General features: G+C 42.6%; 1 protein-coding gene across 1 annotated transcript in view; it reads right to left on the reverse strand.

Annotated features, from left to right (window-relative positions):
• NPTN (neuroplastin) overlaps positions 1-19,245 on the reverse strand; it is a 65,711-nt gene that overhangs the window by 32,717 nt on the left and 13,749 nt on the right. The window contains exon 2 of the mRNA XM_083183568.1: positions 7,335-7,682. Within this exon, the coding sequence (XP_083039694.1) occupies positions 7,335-7,682 (348 nt within the window). The remainder of the gene's footprint in view (positions 1-7,334; positions 7,683-19,245) is intronic.

Consider the following 19,245-nt stretch of genomic DNA (forward strand, 5'->3'; position numbering starts at 1 on the left):
CGTGGCGAGCGCAGCGAGCCCCACGAGGGGACACTGTCTCATAAGAAAAACGGGAGCCCAGATATTACATAAGTACCGTAGAAAGTTTTGTCGACATGGACAAACTGTTGACCTGTCAACAAAGAACATGTGGACATTGATCATGTCTATGTGGATAACATGTGAACATCAGCTTTGACAAATAGTCAATGGTGATCTAGCAGTGTCTTACATACTTTCCGATGGCAGTGGCCAGACCAGCATTTTATTCCTGGTCTTGGACCATTTTGGCAGCGATGCCCTGGTGTCTCTCCCACTAGCCCTAAACCCTACCTGGTCACCAAGTGCCTAGCCACAAGCCCTCCACAGACTAACCTTAACCTCCAGAAGTAGCCTAACCTCCCGGCACCTAGTAATGACAGTTTGTATTGACTGTAGTCATTTCATCTAGTCTTCGTTCAGATGTCGATCTTATGAACATGTATACATTGAGGATGTTGACATGATGCCTGTTGACAGTTTGAACCATGTTAACATTATGAACGTGGATATGGTTACATGGTTACGGTGGAACTTCTGCCTGGATACAAAGACAAGTATTGTTTGTCAACTAAATTTTGAATACAGCTGCCAAAGGCTAATATATACACACACACACACACACACACACACACACACACACACACACAGATCACTAGGCCCGATTCAGAGTTGGTAATCCAAAGAGCAAGTTAATTCACACCCTGGTAAAACCATAGTGTAATGCAGGTGTGCAGATTGTAATGCTTCCAGTTGTTCGGTTGACAGGCAAAAGATCAACATGAGTTTCACAATATTTTTCTTTTAAATAACTTTATACTTTAAAATACTTGTGGACTACAAGTAAGTGGTAAAGCATGCCCGAAGGATGGCGAGTGAAGAGAGGTTAGGCATAACACTCATTGGGGGTCCATGATGACACATCGATAGAGAAAAACTGAAAATGCATGTCTACGTCTTCAGGTGTCATCTAATGACTGTCGACTGTAATCCACATCCAAAACATCAAAATGAGCGTAGAAATTTAGATTTGAGAAGGACGTGTACAAATGCAATCTAAACTGTAGTGCAAACGTTGAGCGGTCCAACATTTATTACAGTAGAAGCCCGTATTTATCATTAGGTTGACCACTGAAGGTCAACAGGCCTTTGGTCGACAGTCAAAAGGTCGACACATTTTTCTCAAATGTCACACAGTCGCCATGGACGCCGTATCTGTGCACCACGTCTGCTCGCCAATCTTCAGGCACTATTATATTCTCCCTCCATGCCCTAGTGGAGGGTAAGGCATGAAATACCGCCTGTTGGCACATTGGCTCAAAACAAACGTGAAAAACCCATGTCGACCTTTTGACTGTCGACCTAATGCTTGTGTTCAATCAATTACCATGTTGACCTAAAGTCATGTCGACCTTTTGAGTGCAAACCTTCAGTGGTCGACCTAGTGACCTATACCCTTTGAAAGAGTCTCAATTTTCCCTATATTTCAATGTTATTATAAAAACTGAATTTTGGTAAATCTTTTTCTCTAAATCTGCAGGGGCACTGGAGTACTTTAGAATGGGTATAGGTGTAGTTAGTGGGAGCTGTGCACGTCTAAATTCATAATTGTAAGGCTCCACCCTCTCTACTACCCATCATTCCTAGTATAATATAGACAGGGAGGAGATGGAAAATGGAGGAATGAGACACATGCATGCCAAAGGTCATATGCCAGAAGGTGGTGCACGTCCGATAACCAGCTGCTCCAAGGCCAATGTGGAGCCATGAGACTGGATGTGACCGATTCTCACTTTAGCCACTTGAGGACACAACTGAGAAGTGGAAGTGTTACACCATCCAGGACCATTCAGGGACCGTAAGAGCATCCACTGCAACTGCTAGATCCCTGGAATGGGACACAGAGCTGACATCTACCTGAGGTCTTCTCCAGGAAATCACCAGGGTTTAAAAAATGTTCATGTGTAAAGCTCACTCTCCTGGATGAAGGTCCTGGTGACCTCAGAAGATAGTCTCCCCATGGGTCCATCAAACAAGGATTGAAGGAGGTTTTGAAGTTGGGTTTACTGAAGTATTAGGGAGACATTTTTCATGGCTTGGCAGCTGCCTGTGCCCCCATGCCCATTGATATTCAGGACCACCGTCATATTGTCAAAGTGGAGTCTGACTGGATGATCCCTTAGCCTGTATGCACAGCTAGCAGAGCATTGAAGATAAACCTCTGTTCCAGCAAATCTATTAGCAGTAGGCCTTCTGAGAATGACACTTGGCTATGATGTCAAAGGACCTGAACTACCGGTGCCCCAACCACTCAGGCTCTCACCTATAGGCAAGAGAATTCTATCCCACAATATAAATTCTAGAGGGGATGTCTGGATTGGGTCCACCACAGGAGAGCCACTCAGGTCTGAAAAGAAAAACATACCAATCAATGGAGGAAAAAATGGAAAGCCAACCAATAGGTCCAGTTGGAATTGACTGGAGTGAAACGGTCTCAGATGTAGCACTGGAAAAGCTGCTACCATCTTCCCCAACAAGGGATGCACAGATGTTTTGACACCAGTGTTAGTGTGAGAACTTGTTTGAACGGATGTCAAACATCTACGACCTTGTCTCCAGGAAGGAAGACTTCAAGTTTACATCCAGAATGAGATCCAGAAACTGCTTTGTTCTGGAAAGGAGAGTGGCAAAGTTCTCTATCCAACCATGTCTAATAATCGTCTGCTACAATATGAAGGCATGATCAAGGATGAGTGCACTGGAAGGTGCCCCGATAAGGCCTACAAAGGAAGGAAATATGGTGATCCATTGTGTTCTCAGTAGTACAATCACCACCAATTGTGCCTTGGTGAAGACTGAGAACGGAGGACAATCCAAAAGGCAGGGTGACTAATTGTAAGTGATCCTGACCAATTTGCGAAGGTAAGCTTAGTGAAGTTCCAATATGGGAACAAGATGGTATGCGTTCCACAAGGGCCTGTGGTCCTATTAGTGATGGAAATGCAGCAAGCGGGCACCAACTTGCTGAGCTCCCAGTTGTGATGGGAGACAGTCCTTCCACCAGCTTCTGGAGGTGGCTTGGTGGCGTACTGTAACATGTGGGCGTGTGCGTCCTCTGCCACTTCCGGTGTGCACAAAACCTTCTCTGCCACGGGCTTGAAAGTACTGAGGCAAAGATTAAAGAGGGACGATCGTCTGACAGTGGCCTGAGCTAGCCAACTCTGGGTCGTATAAGATGCCACCAGTAAATGGAAGAGCTTGAGCAGCCCAGTGCGATTCGGTAGCCACCCACCCAAGGTCTCAGCCAAAGGGCTGCCAAGGTGTTCGCAAGAATCCTAGAAGAGATCTGCCTGATGTCTTTGGTGGTATTGCCTTGAAATGATCTGCTTGACCATGGCCCTGGTGATCCAAACCATCATGATTGAAGGGTGCCTATGTACACCTGCTGCCATATAAAATTAACTTGGGCGTGGATTCCAGTGTACGTCCAAAGAATCCTTTAACAATGAACTTGGTACTGGCAGTGTAATTTTTGGGTGGAATTCTTCTGCAAAGGCAAAACCTGCCAGACAGCTAGGAGTAGGGACGTCTGATGGACCTGGTTCCAAATCTAGACAGTCAGAACCGGTCACTTGGTTCTGACGAATCCGCTAAGGAAGACTTGGGAGGAGCGCTCATCGACATTATTACCCTCCGTGCAGGTTACGATCTACAGACCTTGGCCAATACAATCTAGAGATTGTAAGCAGGTCCCTCCTACCTTGAACTTTCTGTAAATACCCAGTTTTTTGTATCACGGTTTCCAATTGTAAAGCACAATAATAAAAAAAAAGCTCACCATTGCCCACACCAGGAGCGTAGCCCATGGCAGAGTAGATGATGGTTCCCCGGACCTCACAGGTTGCCATCAGGGTTTTGCGTACATTTAGTAACGCATCATGAATAGGTAAATAGCTTCTAAGAAGCCTTAGCGGAGGACCTGCCCAAAAATGTGTCCATGCACCGACACACACACACACACACACACACACACAACACAGGGTATACGGTCACTGGTGGTCGACAGGCCTTATGTCAACACAGACCAAAAGGCCAACATGCCTAAGATCAACAGGGTCAAAAGGTTGACAAGCATTGGTAGGGTCGGCTGTCAAAAGGTTGAATGGGGTTTTCATGTTTATCGATGACAGGCGGTATTTCATTCCTTACCATCCACTAGAGCGTGGAAGGAAAATAGTGTGCCAAGCATAGCGAGTGCAGTGAGCCATGTGGTGCACCGATATGGTGTCTATGTCCACTAGGTCGACATTCAGGGCAAAAAAACCTTGAAAAATCCATGTCGCTCTTCGACACTGCGGCGTGTATCACACCACACCAAATCTAACTCTCTCTGCACATCAGATCAGCCCCACCTGCAGTGCACATGGTTTTGTCCATTAGAGAGTGTTTGTGCCTTTACGAGTGAACTAGAATAACCCTCAGTGTGCATACAGACAGTATATGTCTCTCCATCTTCAGTGTGGGTATGACAGCCCCCTTAGTGAGGGGTTGCAGGTACCCATAGAGTCTGGGCACGGGCTGACCAAGTAGTCTTGAGTATTCAGGGGAGCTTGATACCTGGCTGAACCCTCTTGAATTGCGTGGGTAAAAGGTGCTGTATATAAAAAGGTAGATACATTTTTTTTTTTTATGAAAAGCTGGAGCCAGGTCCAGCATGACCAGCTCCCATGGGCACATTTTCGTAACTGGGGATATTGGTTTGTAGAGGGACACTTACAAATTTAGAAGTGCACAGCTCCCACTAACCACACCTCTATACCCATTGTAAAGTACTCCAATGGCCCCTGCTGCATGAAAGAAAACTGCATATAAAATACACTTCCACTAAACATCCGCCTGTATATTCCAATAGGCCAGATTATTTTTCTATATAGTGTAATCAGCAAAAGATCAAGCTAATGCTCCAGTATATAAGTCCTTTTATTATCTTTCAGCAGCTTGTTTTATTGTAACCATTTTATAAAAAAAATATTAATATGCAGCTCTGGTCTTAGTTATTTCAGTATATGGAGAATATAGAAATGAAAGGGAGTGGGCTTTACCTGCACTTCAGCATGATTATACAATACATCGCCTATCATACCAGTAACAAACGTATGCAGTCTGAGGGAGTTGTCCAGATGTCGGCCCTACATTACTACAGAATACATAAAATATGGGCTTGCCTTGTCAAGCAAGGACACAATGCACATAAGAAGCAATGCAGTTTATCACACACACGTGTGTGTGTGTGTGTGTGTGTGTGTGTGTGTGTGTTAAACTGCATTGCTTCTTATGTGCATTGTGTCCTTGCTTGACAAGGCAAGCCCATATTTTATGTATTCTGTAGTAATGTAGGGCCGACATCTGGACAACTCCCTCAGACTGCATACGTTTGTTACTGGTATGATAGGCGATGTATTGTATAATCATGCTGAAGTGCAGGTAAAGCCCACTCCCTTTCATTTCTATATTCTCCATATACTGAAATAACTATAACTAACTATATTTTATGTATTCTGCAGTAAATTAGGGCCGACATCTGGACAACTCCCTCATACGTTTGTTATTGGTATGATAGGGGGGCATGTGTGTTTAAACGCAAACAGTAATACAGATGTGGATCAGAACAAAAGCAACGTTTTGCCAAGCAAATGACAGCGTCATCCTAAAGTTGTTACCTATATGTTCAATGCAAATTTGTAAAAAAAAAAAAAAAAAAATACAGACTTCTCCAAATATAATATGTGGATGTAGAGCTAAGAGGCTTTATGTGATCATGTATAAAAAAAGTAAAGTTCTAATTTAATCTAAGGGTTTTGATACTTTGCATACTAAGCCATTGTGAATTAAGTACCCACTAACCTTATTCATCAGGATGCAAAGAATGAAACCGAAAAAGGTTTGCTTTGAATCTATGGGCAAACATTCGCTCATATTGCCCACGCCATTATACACCTCAGCAAACAATAAGAACACCAGCCAAGGAAAGTGATATCAGAAATGACGACTGGGTGTATGTATATATGTAACTAAGTAGTCCTCCAAAATAAGACATTACTAAACCGGGAAATCTGCCTTTAAAAAGGGAATTGTGAAAGTGCTCTAGGTGTGTACACAAAGCATTTCATGGAGAAGCTGCATTTCGTTGAACAAATTTAAGCACCAGCCTGAGCCTTTATTCCCAGAACATGAGGAGTGCTGGTTTGGTGCAGGATGTAAATGTAGAAGGAGCCACCAAAATACAAAACAAGCTGCTTAATATTCTAGCCACAACGCTCCTGCAGCGTACTCCATTCAGAGGTAGCGTTCACCTTTCTGCAAGGCATGAGATGAGGGAATACAGTCTGTCGCATTACAATGAGGGGTGGGAAGAGGGGAAGGTTAGCAGTGCCTTTAGTCCGTTTACAGACAGAAACGTTTGTGCTGTAATAAGAAGCAAAAAAAAAAAAAATAGTCTTCACTTTTATTAGCAAACCGTTAAAACTATTGCAATAGCAATATAAAAAAAAAATCCCAAAAGAAAATATATCAAATTAGTCTGCTTCAATACCATCTTTCAGCACAAATCACCCAACAATGTAAAAGCTTTAAAGAAATTATAATAAAAACGATCTGTTCCAAATGGCTTAAATCTTTCTGCGAGGTGCCAAAACAGCATTACATGTACATTTTCCCAGTCTAACATTTTAAAACATTAAGAATGTGAAAATAAAATAAGCCTGAAGTACGGTCAGAGAAATTATCTACTAATTGTGCAGGAATGTTACAAGATTACAGATAAAAAAATAAATAAAAAATAAAAAACTATAATTAAGACTCTTTTCACGGATAAAGATGAGACACGGGGAACAGATGTCCGGTTACTGGAAAGGAAAAGAGCTGTATCGTAGGATAAAATAAAATTAGTTAAGACCAAAGGTGAGTCAGTCAACATATAAAATAAAAAAAGACAATGCACACACAAAACAAAAGTTAAAATGGAACCTGCAAAAAGACACATAATATACACACAAATATGGCATTTGTGTGCCTCAGTACTAAGATTCCCCACTTCTGCAATTCCTAGGATAAGAAAAAAAAAGCAGCAATTGAAGGAAGCTTCTAAAAGACTACGCATGGTGGAAGAACCGAAGGATCAAAAAGACGAGACAACAAGATGGTTTACCAAGGATCTCAGATGGTGGGTTGGTGAGGGAAGTGGGGCACACACAGTTTCACTAGAGCTCATCTAGCTACTACAAATCCACTACGATACGGGAGGAGGGTGGACTCACTCTGCAGGACGCTTACGGTGGCCTGGGCTCGGATCCACGTTATGGCTGGGTTTTGTCGCAGTTCATTCCGTCGGGGGTCGTTGCTTGCCCGGCACTCATATGTGCCAGAATCCTCCAGGGTCAGACTAGTTATTCTCAGCACACTCACACAATTTGTGCCACAGGCTGTGTTAATGGTGACCCGGTGCTTCCTCGCACTGTCCCAAAGCTGTTTGAAAGACTCAACCCGGTTGACTTCAGCATACCACCATTGGATCTCCGGTGTGGGGATCCCAGCCACATCACAGTATAGTTCAAAGGCATCCCCTGTTAGTTTAGTTTCTGACATAGGCGACTTGACAAACCCAGCTATGGTTAGAGGGGTTAGCGGAGAGGCAGTGATAGGCCAGTGGGAAGAAAAAGGACAAGGTGTAGAAAGAAAAAGAAAAGCAAATAAGAATGCAGATAACAGAAAAGATAAAATAGAAGAAAAGACAATTTTGCCTATGCTAGATTGCTTTTTAGCATGATTGGCAATTAAGAAATAAAAACAAAACTAAAAAAATAAATACCAAAATAATAAAAACAAAAGGCCAAAATTCTATACCAGGCATATAAACAATCTCAGTGCAGCTATTGTCTTCAGCTACACAAATCACAGTCTAAAGGTGTGTACACGCAGTGCAATATGGTCGCTGAGCAGTTTTGGCTTATTTTTGCTCAGCGGCCATATTGCACCGTTTTTTTTCCCCCAGCAACCTTCTACTCTAATCGCCCTGAAAACATGGGGATATGGTTGCTTAGCAACCGTTTAGCCAGCAATTCAGGCTAATATGGCCCCGTGTGTACAAGGTTTCAGATTCCTTTTTTAAAATAAATTATAAAAGTATATATTTACTCCATACTGCATTAAAATGTCCAGGCTTTTAAATCAAGACAATGCATAGCTACATTTCAAAACAATCTATTTAAAAGGATGCTTCATGTCCTAAATGACCTTTAAACAAGGTTTGGATGACCTTGAGGTTAAGGTGAACAGTACATCATTAGCTTCTGCCAAATTATGATTGTTTAAGCAAATGTAGTTAGGACGAAAAAATTTTTTGCCAATTCCCGAATGAAGGTTCTTTGCTTATCTGCATTGACCAATATACATGGTAAATCTAAAGTGATATCTCACTGAGCATCTTAAAAGTGAGACAAAGGCAAACACTGCATAAAGATTACATGCCCCTATAAAGAATGTTTGAATTAAAACAAATTAACTCTACAATAAATGTAGTTGCGGAAAAAGCACTGTACTTATTTACCACACATTTATGCCTACAGTGCAGATAACAAAAAGTATCCTTTAATATAAAGGTTTGATTAAAAAAAATTCAAAAAGGTACGCGAGGCAAGTAATTATGTTCTCTGCCACGTTTAAACCATCAGTCGCCTTGTGCTGCTTTTGTATTATTCCAGCAAGCTAAAGAGATGCTTGATAGTAGCTAATGTACAGCAGCCTCCTCCATTATCTAACACTGTCTTCCCACCATAAGACCTCCCATTCCTGATCCTCCACCCTGCATTGCAGCATTCTCTGCAGCTGCCTACCACCTTCCCTACATTAGCTGCGCATACACGCACAACCTTACTGATGCCTTGATTGCTGAGCTGTAATCTGCTAATGAAGGGCTGGCACAAGAGAGAGTGATCAGGCACGACACTTATTTAGCAGAGAACGGCCCCCGACACACATAAAAACAACAATTATATTAACACTGCACAACACAGACACAAGCGAACATTTCACAGAGATTAATGTGCCAAGTGCAATTATGAAAGATGTCAATTAAAAAGTGGGTGTGCTACCTCCTACACTGCCAATACAACCCAAATCTGTAACTATTGAAATGCCAGTTAAGCTCTTCTGGCAGAAAAAAAAGGTCATCACCTTTTAACCCAGTAGCAGGCTGAGGCATGTAAGAAAAAAAGACAAACCTGCATATTAATTATCTATCCACCAGCACAGACTACCTGTTTACTTCAGATTGCAAATATATTTTTAGAGCATTGCTGTGGGCTGCTATAGAGATGATTAACTTGTCAAAACCCCAGGTTGCCATAGCAACCATCCTGACTACTGCTCAAGGTGGCCCAGTTTTTATAGTTGTTAATTTATCACATCAAAGTAAAAATATAGATAGATATACAAATTTGGTAATGTTTACACTTGCGTGGTGTACTATGGTGCTCCTAGGCTGTTTGTACACACATCTGCATACTACTCTGCACCAAATAGAATGTGGGGTAGGAAGCAATGTACTGTTTATATTCTCCCATACTACAAATATTGAATAAACATGTAGAGGGTACACACTCTGAGATATGCACTATTTTTCTATTCAATTTTGCTTATAGATGCAAAATAAAAATGGGCATCGAATGGTTTTTCTACATTCGATGCAGATTTGATCCCAATGCGTGCTCCCGTGTAGTGTAAATCGAATAGAAAAATAGTCTTGTCAGGCAAGACTATATAGTACAGATCTGTACTATAGTCAAATCATATGCATTTTGCGTACCATTCAATCCGAATCGCAAGCAAAATTGCACCGTGTGTACCCACTAATAGACCAGGCAAATGTGTTTTTATTTAGTTTGTTTTTTTTTTAAATAAAAGAAAAAGCCCAACACAAATAATGGGTTTTGCCACATTGTGACACTTCTCATTGTGTCAGAAGAAAACAAGTACAAACCCATTCTGCAGATCTGTGCCCATTTCATTTTTGCATGACCACTTTCAAGATCTAGATCGACAATAATTGATATGGGGGAATAGTAGGTAAAAAAAAGTACCATATATACTCGAGTATAAGCCTACTTTTTCAGACCATTTTTTATGCTGAAAAAGCCCCCCTCGGCTTATACTCGAGTGAGGGTCCCACTTGAGTCAATACGTTTTCCCAGTTTTTTGTTGTAAAATTAGGTCCCTCGGCTTATATTCGGGTCGACTTATACTCGAGTATATACGTAAAAATTTGTATGCATACAGTGCAAGGTGTCCATTGTAATGGCATTTAGCTCATGTTATGTCTCAAAAGCAGAAAATAAGAACTAAAACCAGATTACCCAAATGGTAACAACCACAATGTGTTCAAGCTGAATGGTGGTACATGAAGCCTTGCAGCCACTTCGGGGTACGGTGGCATCTTCTTTAGCCAGCTTCAGAAGGCAAAACAAAAAAGGTATCAACTGAGACTTCTATAATCAACCCCACCCACCCACCCCCAAAAAAGGCAGCTAAAGCTCAGATAGAAAAACTACAAATATTAATTTCACAATGAAGCATGGTTTGATTTCTTTTACATATATACTGTAGTAGCCATTACTTATTTACATTAGGCACACCTTAATAAGCCACAAATGCCCCACCTGTCTTCTCTAATTAAGTTATAAAGCAGAATGAATACTAAGCTTACATGACAAGCCCTGATCAATCAAACCCAGATTTAAAAACCTTGAGGTTTTTGGCCTCACAGCCGGAGAGTTAAATATACGTCCAGGTCAGATGGCTTAAGGGACTTGATTCTCTTATGGAGGCTCAGAGTCAAAGCCAAGCTCTATGCATGCAAAAAGTTAATAAAAGATTGTGGATTTCTGGCAGCCAGCTGGACCATGGATAATACCCTGTGCTTCACTTTCCAACCTTTGAATCCAGGCCAACTATATAGTGTAGCCAGCACCTTGGCTTGCCCTTGAGATAAGAGAAGGGGGTTATCTAGCGGTGATTGTAAAATCGTTCTCATGAAGATTAATCTGAAAATCCGACACATTTGTTGATTTTCACATGCTCTATGTAAAATGTGCACCAAGCTTTCAATGGATGATTTGTGTTGGATATCTGGATGTGCAGTCAGTCACCATTGCAAGTTCTAAAGTGCCTCCATGTATTGCAAGCAAAACTTGCAATATAAATGGAAATTAGGCATCCCAGGCACACTGCGCCCATTGGAGCCAATTCAATTGTTTTGAGGGGTCTCTTATTTTCATCTAAATGGGACCTTTTAGATCAGTGGTAGCCAACCATAGCCCTTGAGAGCTACCAACAGTTCACATTTTCCAGACAACCTAGCTGCTGCACAGCTGCACTCATTAATCACATACACATTTTAAAAGATACACAGATGGAGCTAATTAGCTCACTTGTGATTCTGTGAGGAGACCTGCAAAACATGCACTCTGGTAGCTCTCGAGGACTAGGGTTGGCTACCCCAGGTTTAGATGCCCAAACAATTGTCACAATTCAGTTGCATATTCCCAGAGTTTAGCCATGTAATACTGCTTAACCCATTTAAAGAGCTTATTTGTGTTTCCAATAGGCAACCTGCTAACGTAGTGTAAATTTCTTCTTGCACCTCAGAAGACTGCAAGAAAAAAAATGTCAATGCCGCAGCTAGAAGGCTTCTAAACGGAGCAACAATTCAATTGCTCCATTTTGTGCAGCTACACATTCAGATCTGACATACTGAGTTTAACGGATTTACCCCCAAGAGGAAGCCATGTACAAATGTAAACTAGTACAAGGTCACAGACAAAAGGATCGATTTAATACAGTGTGCAGCGCAGAGAGGGAGCTCCGCGAGTTATCCTAAGCAGTGTACTGCTAAGCTGGAGAATGGCGGTACTCGCAGGTGTTAAAACGAAAGTAACTGCATTTTCTGACTTAAGTGCCCCACGACAATGCTGTTTGCACCGCGCTAGGGCTTAAAACCGCACCACCGCTCTAGTTATGCTCCCACAGCTTTATGCAAGCCATTTTTTTTCTCCATATGGCCATGGGGTTAAAACTGCTAATCTATTCAGTCTCGGCACAGTTGAAAAACATAGCTAAGGTGAAAATCTCTGCTTTCTAACTGGCATCATCAGAACACACACATTTTTTTTTTTTAAATCTAGCCTATTTTGGCAGTCATGTTACATATATAGGACATTGGGAAAATACTGTAAAGGACACCATCAGCTCAGCTTCACTTTCCCCCCGTCTTCTGCATCAAGCAAATCATTCAAAAAGTGTAGCTTCCACAGAGAATGGTGTGCCTGCTTCACTCCACTAATATAATTAGATTTAAAAGTCCCAGTGCCAATACAAACCACTTTGGGCTTTTCAAATCTAATTTTCAGTGAGAGAGTGAAGCAGCACCATGATGTAGCAGAACGTAAGCTCATCAGGCCTCCTGGGCAGAGGCCTAGATGTAATTGCTACGGTAATATGGCTAGAATTCTATAAAGGGATGGATTTTCTAGGACACATACAGATTCCAATATCTCGAACATGCATCTAGAAATCTTAATCCGTTAAATGTGTTCACCCTAATATAGTGTTCATTCTAGCACCCGCCATCTTTGAAAACCCATGCAGTTCCACTTTCCTGCCTGGGGTGTTGCAGTCTGCTGTGGTGTTTCTAGCACAGGTCGTTTTCATAGCAGTGCTGATATACAGACCACACTATGCTAGAAGCACTAAAGGAGACAGCGACACCCCAGGCAGGGAAGAACAAATGCATGCGTTTGAAAGATGGCGGGTGCTAGAATGAACACTACCCTAATGTAACCATCTAGGGCAAACATAATAAAAAAGGCTTAGAATAATCTTCCGTCATATACCTATCCTCAATATCCCATTTTCTGCTAATGTAAGGGGTCTTTTTTTTTCTGAAAATGTACCTTGGTCAGAACACAATGCGTCTAGGAGGAGACTATTCATTTGATATAAGACACGTGAATACAGTGTGACTTTTGCCATTCACTTCAATGTGTGAGCATGGCTTAGCTCACATCTATAGTGGGCAGGAGCCAATTCAATTGTTTTGGGCGACCAGCCCAGAGACTGTACTTATCATGGATATCTCCTTGCAACCTCCTGAGTTCAAAGTAACCTAGGGATTTGTGGCTGGTCCCATGTTCCAGGCATGCCCCGCACATGGCTTGGGAAAAGCTGCTTAATGGCTAATCCTGTGCATTATGACACCATAATACAGCAGTCGCAACCAGAGACAACCAAATGGCTCCATAAAAAACACTTTTGCTTCAGACAAATCAATGCCCAAGTGACTTTGTAACCACCATTAATCTAAAATGCAAAGTGCTTTAATTTTTACCAATAATGGGGGGCAATGCAAGGTTGAACCAAGCAGTCTGTGCAATTTAGTCTTTCTACTGGTATCAGGAGCTTATTTTAGATACGGACTATCTTATAAAAAACTCTTCAGTACACCCATAGACTTTTTTTCACTGCAGATATGCTGTGGAGGACATAAAGTCTGTATATGACAAAGTTCTTTTGCGCAACCCCTGCCTGGTGTCTATACTAATAGGCACCCAAAAAAATTCAGTTGTTTCTCCATTGGCGCACCCATCAGTACTGAAGTGCCTAAAGCAACAGGATTAGCTGCACAAAGCAACTAAACCTCTCTAAATAAGTTACCCAAACAGCGTACGTTGCACATCTTTTTATCAAACCTCAGGGAGCTGAGAGATTAAAATGTCTCCACCGCATCTAAAGAAAGCAAAAATTAAATTGCTTTGTTGTGCACACCCTAGTGGTTGTTAACTTTTTTACACATTTTTGCTAGCCACCTCAGGAGAGTGCCGGCAGTAACAACAGCACTCACGTTTGATCGGGGCAACAATTAAATAGCTTAAATCAGGCACACATTACTTAGCAACATGCCAGAAACAGTTGAATACTCCCCTAATTAAAATGTAATTTAAGTTTGGATTGAAAAACTTTTTCAAAACTGTTTATTTAAAAACACTTGCATATATCACAATTTTGTATCCAATTCGCAGTACACACAGCAAGGCTGCATGACTTTACTACAAAACACTGCCAGAGAAATGTGGAGAAACCACCCTTGACACCCTAAAATAGTAACAAGTAAGATAGTAGAACCATATGGAAGACTGCTGTTGAAAGGAAAGTGTTGGAGGTTTTTAAAAGGTGGTAAACAGATGATTTTTAACTTTTTACTAATGGTAGAAAAATTATAGCTCATGGGAAATAAGTGTTTTTCAGAAGTTTGGTGTACGGAAAACCAGTCTGTATAGTAATTGCTTAGGATTTATATACAGTTTGTCAATACTCAGGGGGTGAGCACAAATATACACAAATTGAATCTAGAAAATCAATGCGAGTTTGTTATTCTCAGTGCAAGTGACATGAGAATGGCTAACAGGACCCAATTTACACCTAACTTGATCACCCCCAATATTTACTTGCATCATATTCGCTAAACTTAAAGTATCTAACAATCCGAACACTTCACAAGATCTACATCTCATCCACACACATTATACACTCAAATAACATGCAAATAACGATTACAGGACTTTCTTCAGGCTGCAGCCACTCTGTGGAATGCTCTCCAATGTACAATAAGTCTCCTCTAATCTCCAAACCTTCCTTGAAAACTCACTGCTTCAGACAAACATACCAAACTCCAGAACCACCCATATAACCTTCATAAACCTTTCCTACCTAATTACATTGCCACTGTACAGTACAAACATATCTTCACTTATATTCTCTCACTTTTCCTGACCCCAGGCCAACATTGCTGGGTGACAAGATCATAAAGCTCAAGAACCTTTGCAGTCTGAGGACCATTATGTAATAAATACCACCTATCCTTGAGTATCAACTTTCTCTATAGATTGTAAACTTGCGTTCTAGGTCACTACTGGGTAATGCCCCAGGAGGCAGCATCACTAATGGGGGTGTGCCCAGCATCTACGGAGGTCCTGGATTTCCCCCAAGCTCTCCCTTTAATGTGAATACATGCTGTGCACATGTCATCTTCTTACACAATGCTGGCAAGGTAGAGGGCAGGCTCTTCTAGCAGGGCACCGCAAAAAGGGCATGGCATATTTTGGAAGAGCATGCCCTCTGCTAAAACAGCCTAGCACAATGGTTCCCAAACATTATTGAATTATGGTGCCCCTGAGTATCAGAATTTTTTCATGGCACCCCCTATGTTTCTCATTGATATAATAAAAATAAGTACATTGCGTTTATCTTTTATCCTTTAGTTAGGGTCAGTTAGGTGGTAATGGACAGGATTCGCTGCTGTTTGCCAACAGTTTGCCTATAACATTGGTCATTAATTATATGAATTGGTCATGGACCACAATCCAGGGCACCCCAGCAAGTCCACCAAGGCAGCCCAGGGTGCCACATTCTACAATTTGGGAACCACTAGCCTAGTGTAAACACCAAAGTATACACTGGTAAAAAGATATCTGTAGTTGCACTAGTTCCAAACGTACACTTGGTATATAAGACATTAAATAGAATCCATGTATACAAGCCATTAATCGAATCCAAAAGAGACTGCCTGTGTTATAGGTTCCTCAATGCTTCGATGAAATCAAGTCCCTTTATATAGAAGCTATGGTATGATGTTATTGTAATATATTGCCTGTCCACGGGTAAGCCCAACACCTGTACAAGTCAAATATTGAATGGCTTAAATTAAAGTGACAACCCCCTTGCAAAAAAAAGGGGATTTTGGATATCTACCGGTAAATCCTTTTCTCGTAGTCCATATGGGATACTGGGGTTCAATACTATAGGGGATAGAGATCCTCTGCAGGAGACAGGCACATAAGATCTTTCAGTGTGGGTGTACTGGCTCCTCCCTCTATCTCCACCTCCACTGTGCCGAAGGAGAGCAAACTATGTGAGGAGGTTAAGTGAACATGTAAATGTGGTGTGATTCAAACCAGCACACCGTAACAAAAATAACAAATTAGGTGAACAGTTAATTTTTGATAACACCTATAGGTGAAAACGTCACGTTTAACCAGGCAACAAGCCAAAACACAGGATATCTAACTGATAACCACTTGCAGCAGAAAAAAAAAAACGCACTGGAGGTGGGCACTAAGTATCCCATATGGACTACGAGAAAAGGATTTACCGGTAGGTATCTAAAATCCTATTTTCTCTAACGTCCTATGGGATACTGGGATTCAATACTATGGGGAGGTTTCAAAGCTACCAGAACGGGCAGGTATGTGTGGAGACTGCTGTAACACCGCTTGCCCAAACTGGCAATCCGCCCTGGCCAGGGTGTCAAATTTGTAGAACTTCACAAACGTATGTTGCCCTGACCAAGTTGCAGCTCTGCAAAGCTGTAGGGCCGAGACTCCTCGAGCAGCCGCCCAGGAAGTCCCTACCGATCTTGTTGAATGACCCTTCAACGACGATGGAAGTGTTAAACCTGCCATTCCATAGGAATGTTCGATAGTAGAACGTATCCAACGGGCAATAGTCTGTTTGGATGCTGGAGAACCCTTCTTCTGCGCATCATAGAGCACAAACAGACTATCCGTCTTTCGGAATCTACAGGTTCTTTTAACATACACCTTGAGTGCATGAACAACATCTAGAGAAGCCGGAATCTCTGGATGGGCCAAACTGGAAGGAACCACAATCGGCTGATTAAGGTAAAATGCCGACACAACCTTAGGTAGGCAGTGCGGCCTCGTCCTCAATTCTGCCCTGTTGCCGTGAAAAACCAGGCAAGGGCTCTTGCAAGAGAGGGCTCCAAGTTCGGACACCCTTCTGGCCAAAGCCAAGGCCAGCAGGACCACAGTCTTCCACGTAAGATACCTTAAAATCAGCCTGATCCAATGGTTCAAACCAGGAAGACTGTAAAAAGGATAAAACTACATCTTATGAAGAAAAGTTTGGACCTCAGGTAAAGATGCCAGTTTTCTTTAAAAAAAGACAGGGCCGAAATTTGGACCTTCAGGGAGCCTAATCGAAGTCCCAGGTCCAGACCTGCCTGAAGAAACCTTAAAAAATTGTCCAGTTTAAAGAGAGCTGGAGGCAGGCTGTTCTTTTCGCACCAGGCCGCATATCTCCTCCAAATGAGATGATAGTGGGATGCCGTCACTTGTTTTCTGGCTTGGGTCATGCTGGAAATGACTGAAGGATGCAATCCCTTGTGGCTTAAGATCTGCCTCTCAACCTCCAGGCCGTTAAACAAAGACAATGTAAGTCCTGGTATACGAACGGCCCTTGCTGAAGGAGGTCTTCCCTGAGAGGCAGACGCCAAGGGTCTTCCACCAGCATGTCCTGAAGATCCCCGTACCAGGCACGCCAAGGCCAATCCGGCACCACCAGGATTGCCTCTGCCCTTTGATGTCGGATCCTTTTTGACGCTCTCGCCAATAGCGGGAGCGGAGGAAAAAAGGTATACCAGACGGTATTTCCAAGGCCAAGTTAGGGCGTCCACTGCTTCCGCGGACTCCCTGTACCACCGCTCCCCATCCTCTCAGACTGGCATCCGTAGTCAACAGGAGCCAATCCTGGATCTGGAAACCTCGACCGGCTAGAAGATTCGGTGAATCCAGCCACCATTGGAGCGACAGTTTGGTCTGTGCAGAGGTGAAACCTCCTGTGCATCTGGCGGGGACATCCTGACCACTTTGCCAGGATATCCAATTGGAACGTCCTGGTGTGGAACCTGGCGTATTGTATGGCCTCGAACGAGGCCACCATCTTGCCCAACAGTCTTAGGCAGAGATGGACTGACACCTGAGGATTCGCCAGTACCTCTAGAGTCAACTGCTGAAGTGCAGCCACCTTTTCCACTGGAAGGAACACTCTTCTCTGCTGTGTCCAAGATCATGCCGAAGAACAGCATTCTTTTTTTTTTTTTTTTTTTTTTTTTTTTTTTTTTATAAAAAAAAACTTTTTTTTAAGGATTGAGCATGTTTACATCATAGTGCAACTTTTCCGAGTAACATTCTTTCTTCTGTGCATACATATGGGAACACATTTTACAGTGAGGAAACAAAACAATGTCATCTGAGGGCGGACATGACCTAAACCTTACCATCACTAAGTGATCGTATTTACTGCAAAGGCTATCTGGTTGGGACTGTTGAGGACACGGGTCTCGTATCATTGGGTGGAACGGAAACATGTGTGGATTTGTGATTTCAGATCATTAGATAATGAATCGATAAAATCCTCCCTTATCTGGAAAAATGTTTCCGTACGTTCCTCTTTTTGGAGGGATGATTCCACCCATTCCATATGGAAAAACTTTGCTCGAAACAGGGGTATAGAAGGGGGGTCCTTATGTATCCATTGATGTAGGATACATTTGCGGGCTACCGCAGATATAATGAGCATCATCTTTTTGCTCTCCTGTAGGATTGGTGTTCCCATTGGGAAAACGCCTAGGATTGCCCACTCTGCCGACAGGGGAAGGAACAGCATTTTTTGACTTGGGACCAAGGATGATTTCTTCGGGTTCAAAATCCACCCATGGTCCGAGAGAATCCTCCTGGTTAGTGTGATTGCACTTCTCAAGGCCTCCGCCGACCCTGCCTTAATCAGTGGGTCGTCGAGGTATGGAATGACAGTCACTCCTTGCAGCCTGAGAAGGGACATCATCTCCGCCATAATCTTTGTGAAGATGCGTGGAGCCGTGGACAGACCGAACGCAATGTCTGGAACTGATAATGGTCCCTCCCCAGTGCAAACCTCAGAAATATTTGGTGTGGGGGCCAAATGGGAATGTGTAGATAGACGTCTATGGAGGCCAGGAACTCCCCTGCTTCCAAACTGGCAATGACTGAATAGAGCGACTCAATTTTGAACTTGAACACCCACAGGTAAGGGTGCAACGTCTTCAAGTTCAGAATAGGCCTCACCGACCCATCTTGCTTGGGCACCAGTAGAGGATCGAATAGTAACCCTGACCCTGCTCCGTTTGTGGAACCGGCAGAATTACCTTGGACTGTAGCAGACCCTGAATTGCCCCCTGCAGTAGCAACCGGTCCTCTGAAGAGGCTGGGAAGGCCGACTTGACGTACGTTCTGGGAGGGGGTCTGTCGAACTCCAGCCTGTAGCCGTGTGAAATAAGACTCC

The sequence above is a fragment of the Crinia signifera genome, chromosome 4, assembly GCF_055691185.1.
Source record: "Crinia signifera chromosome 4, ASM5569118v1, whole genome shotgun sequence".
NCBI classification, from domain to species: Eukaryota; Metazoa; Chordata; class Amphibia; order Anura; family Myobatrachidae; genus Crinia; species Crinia signifera.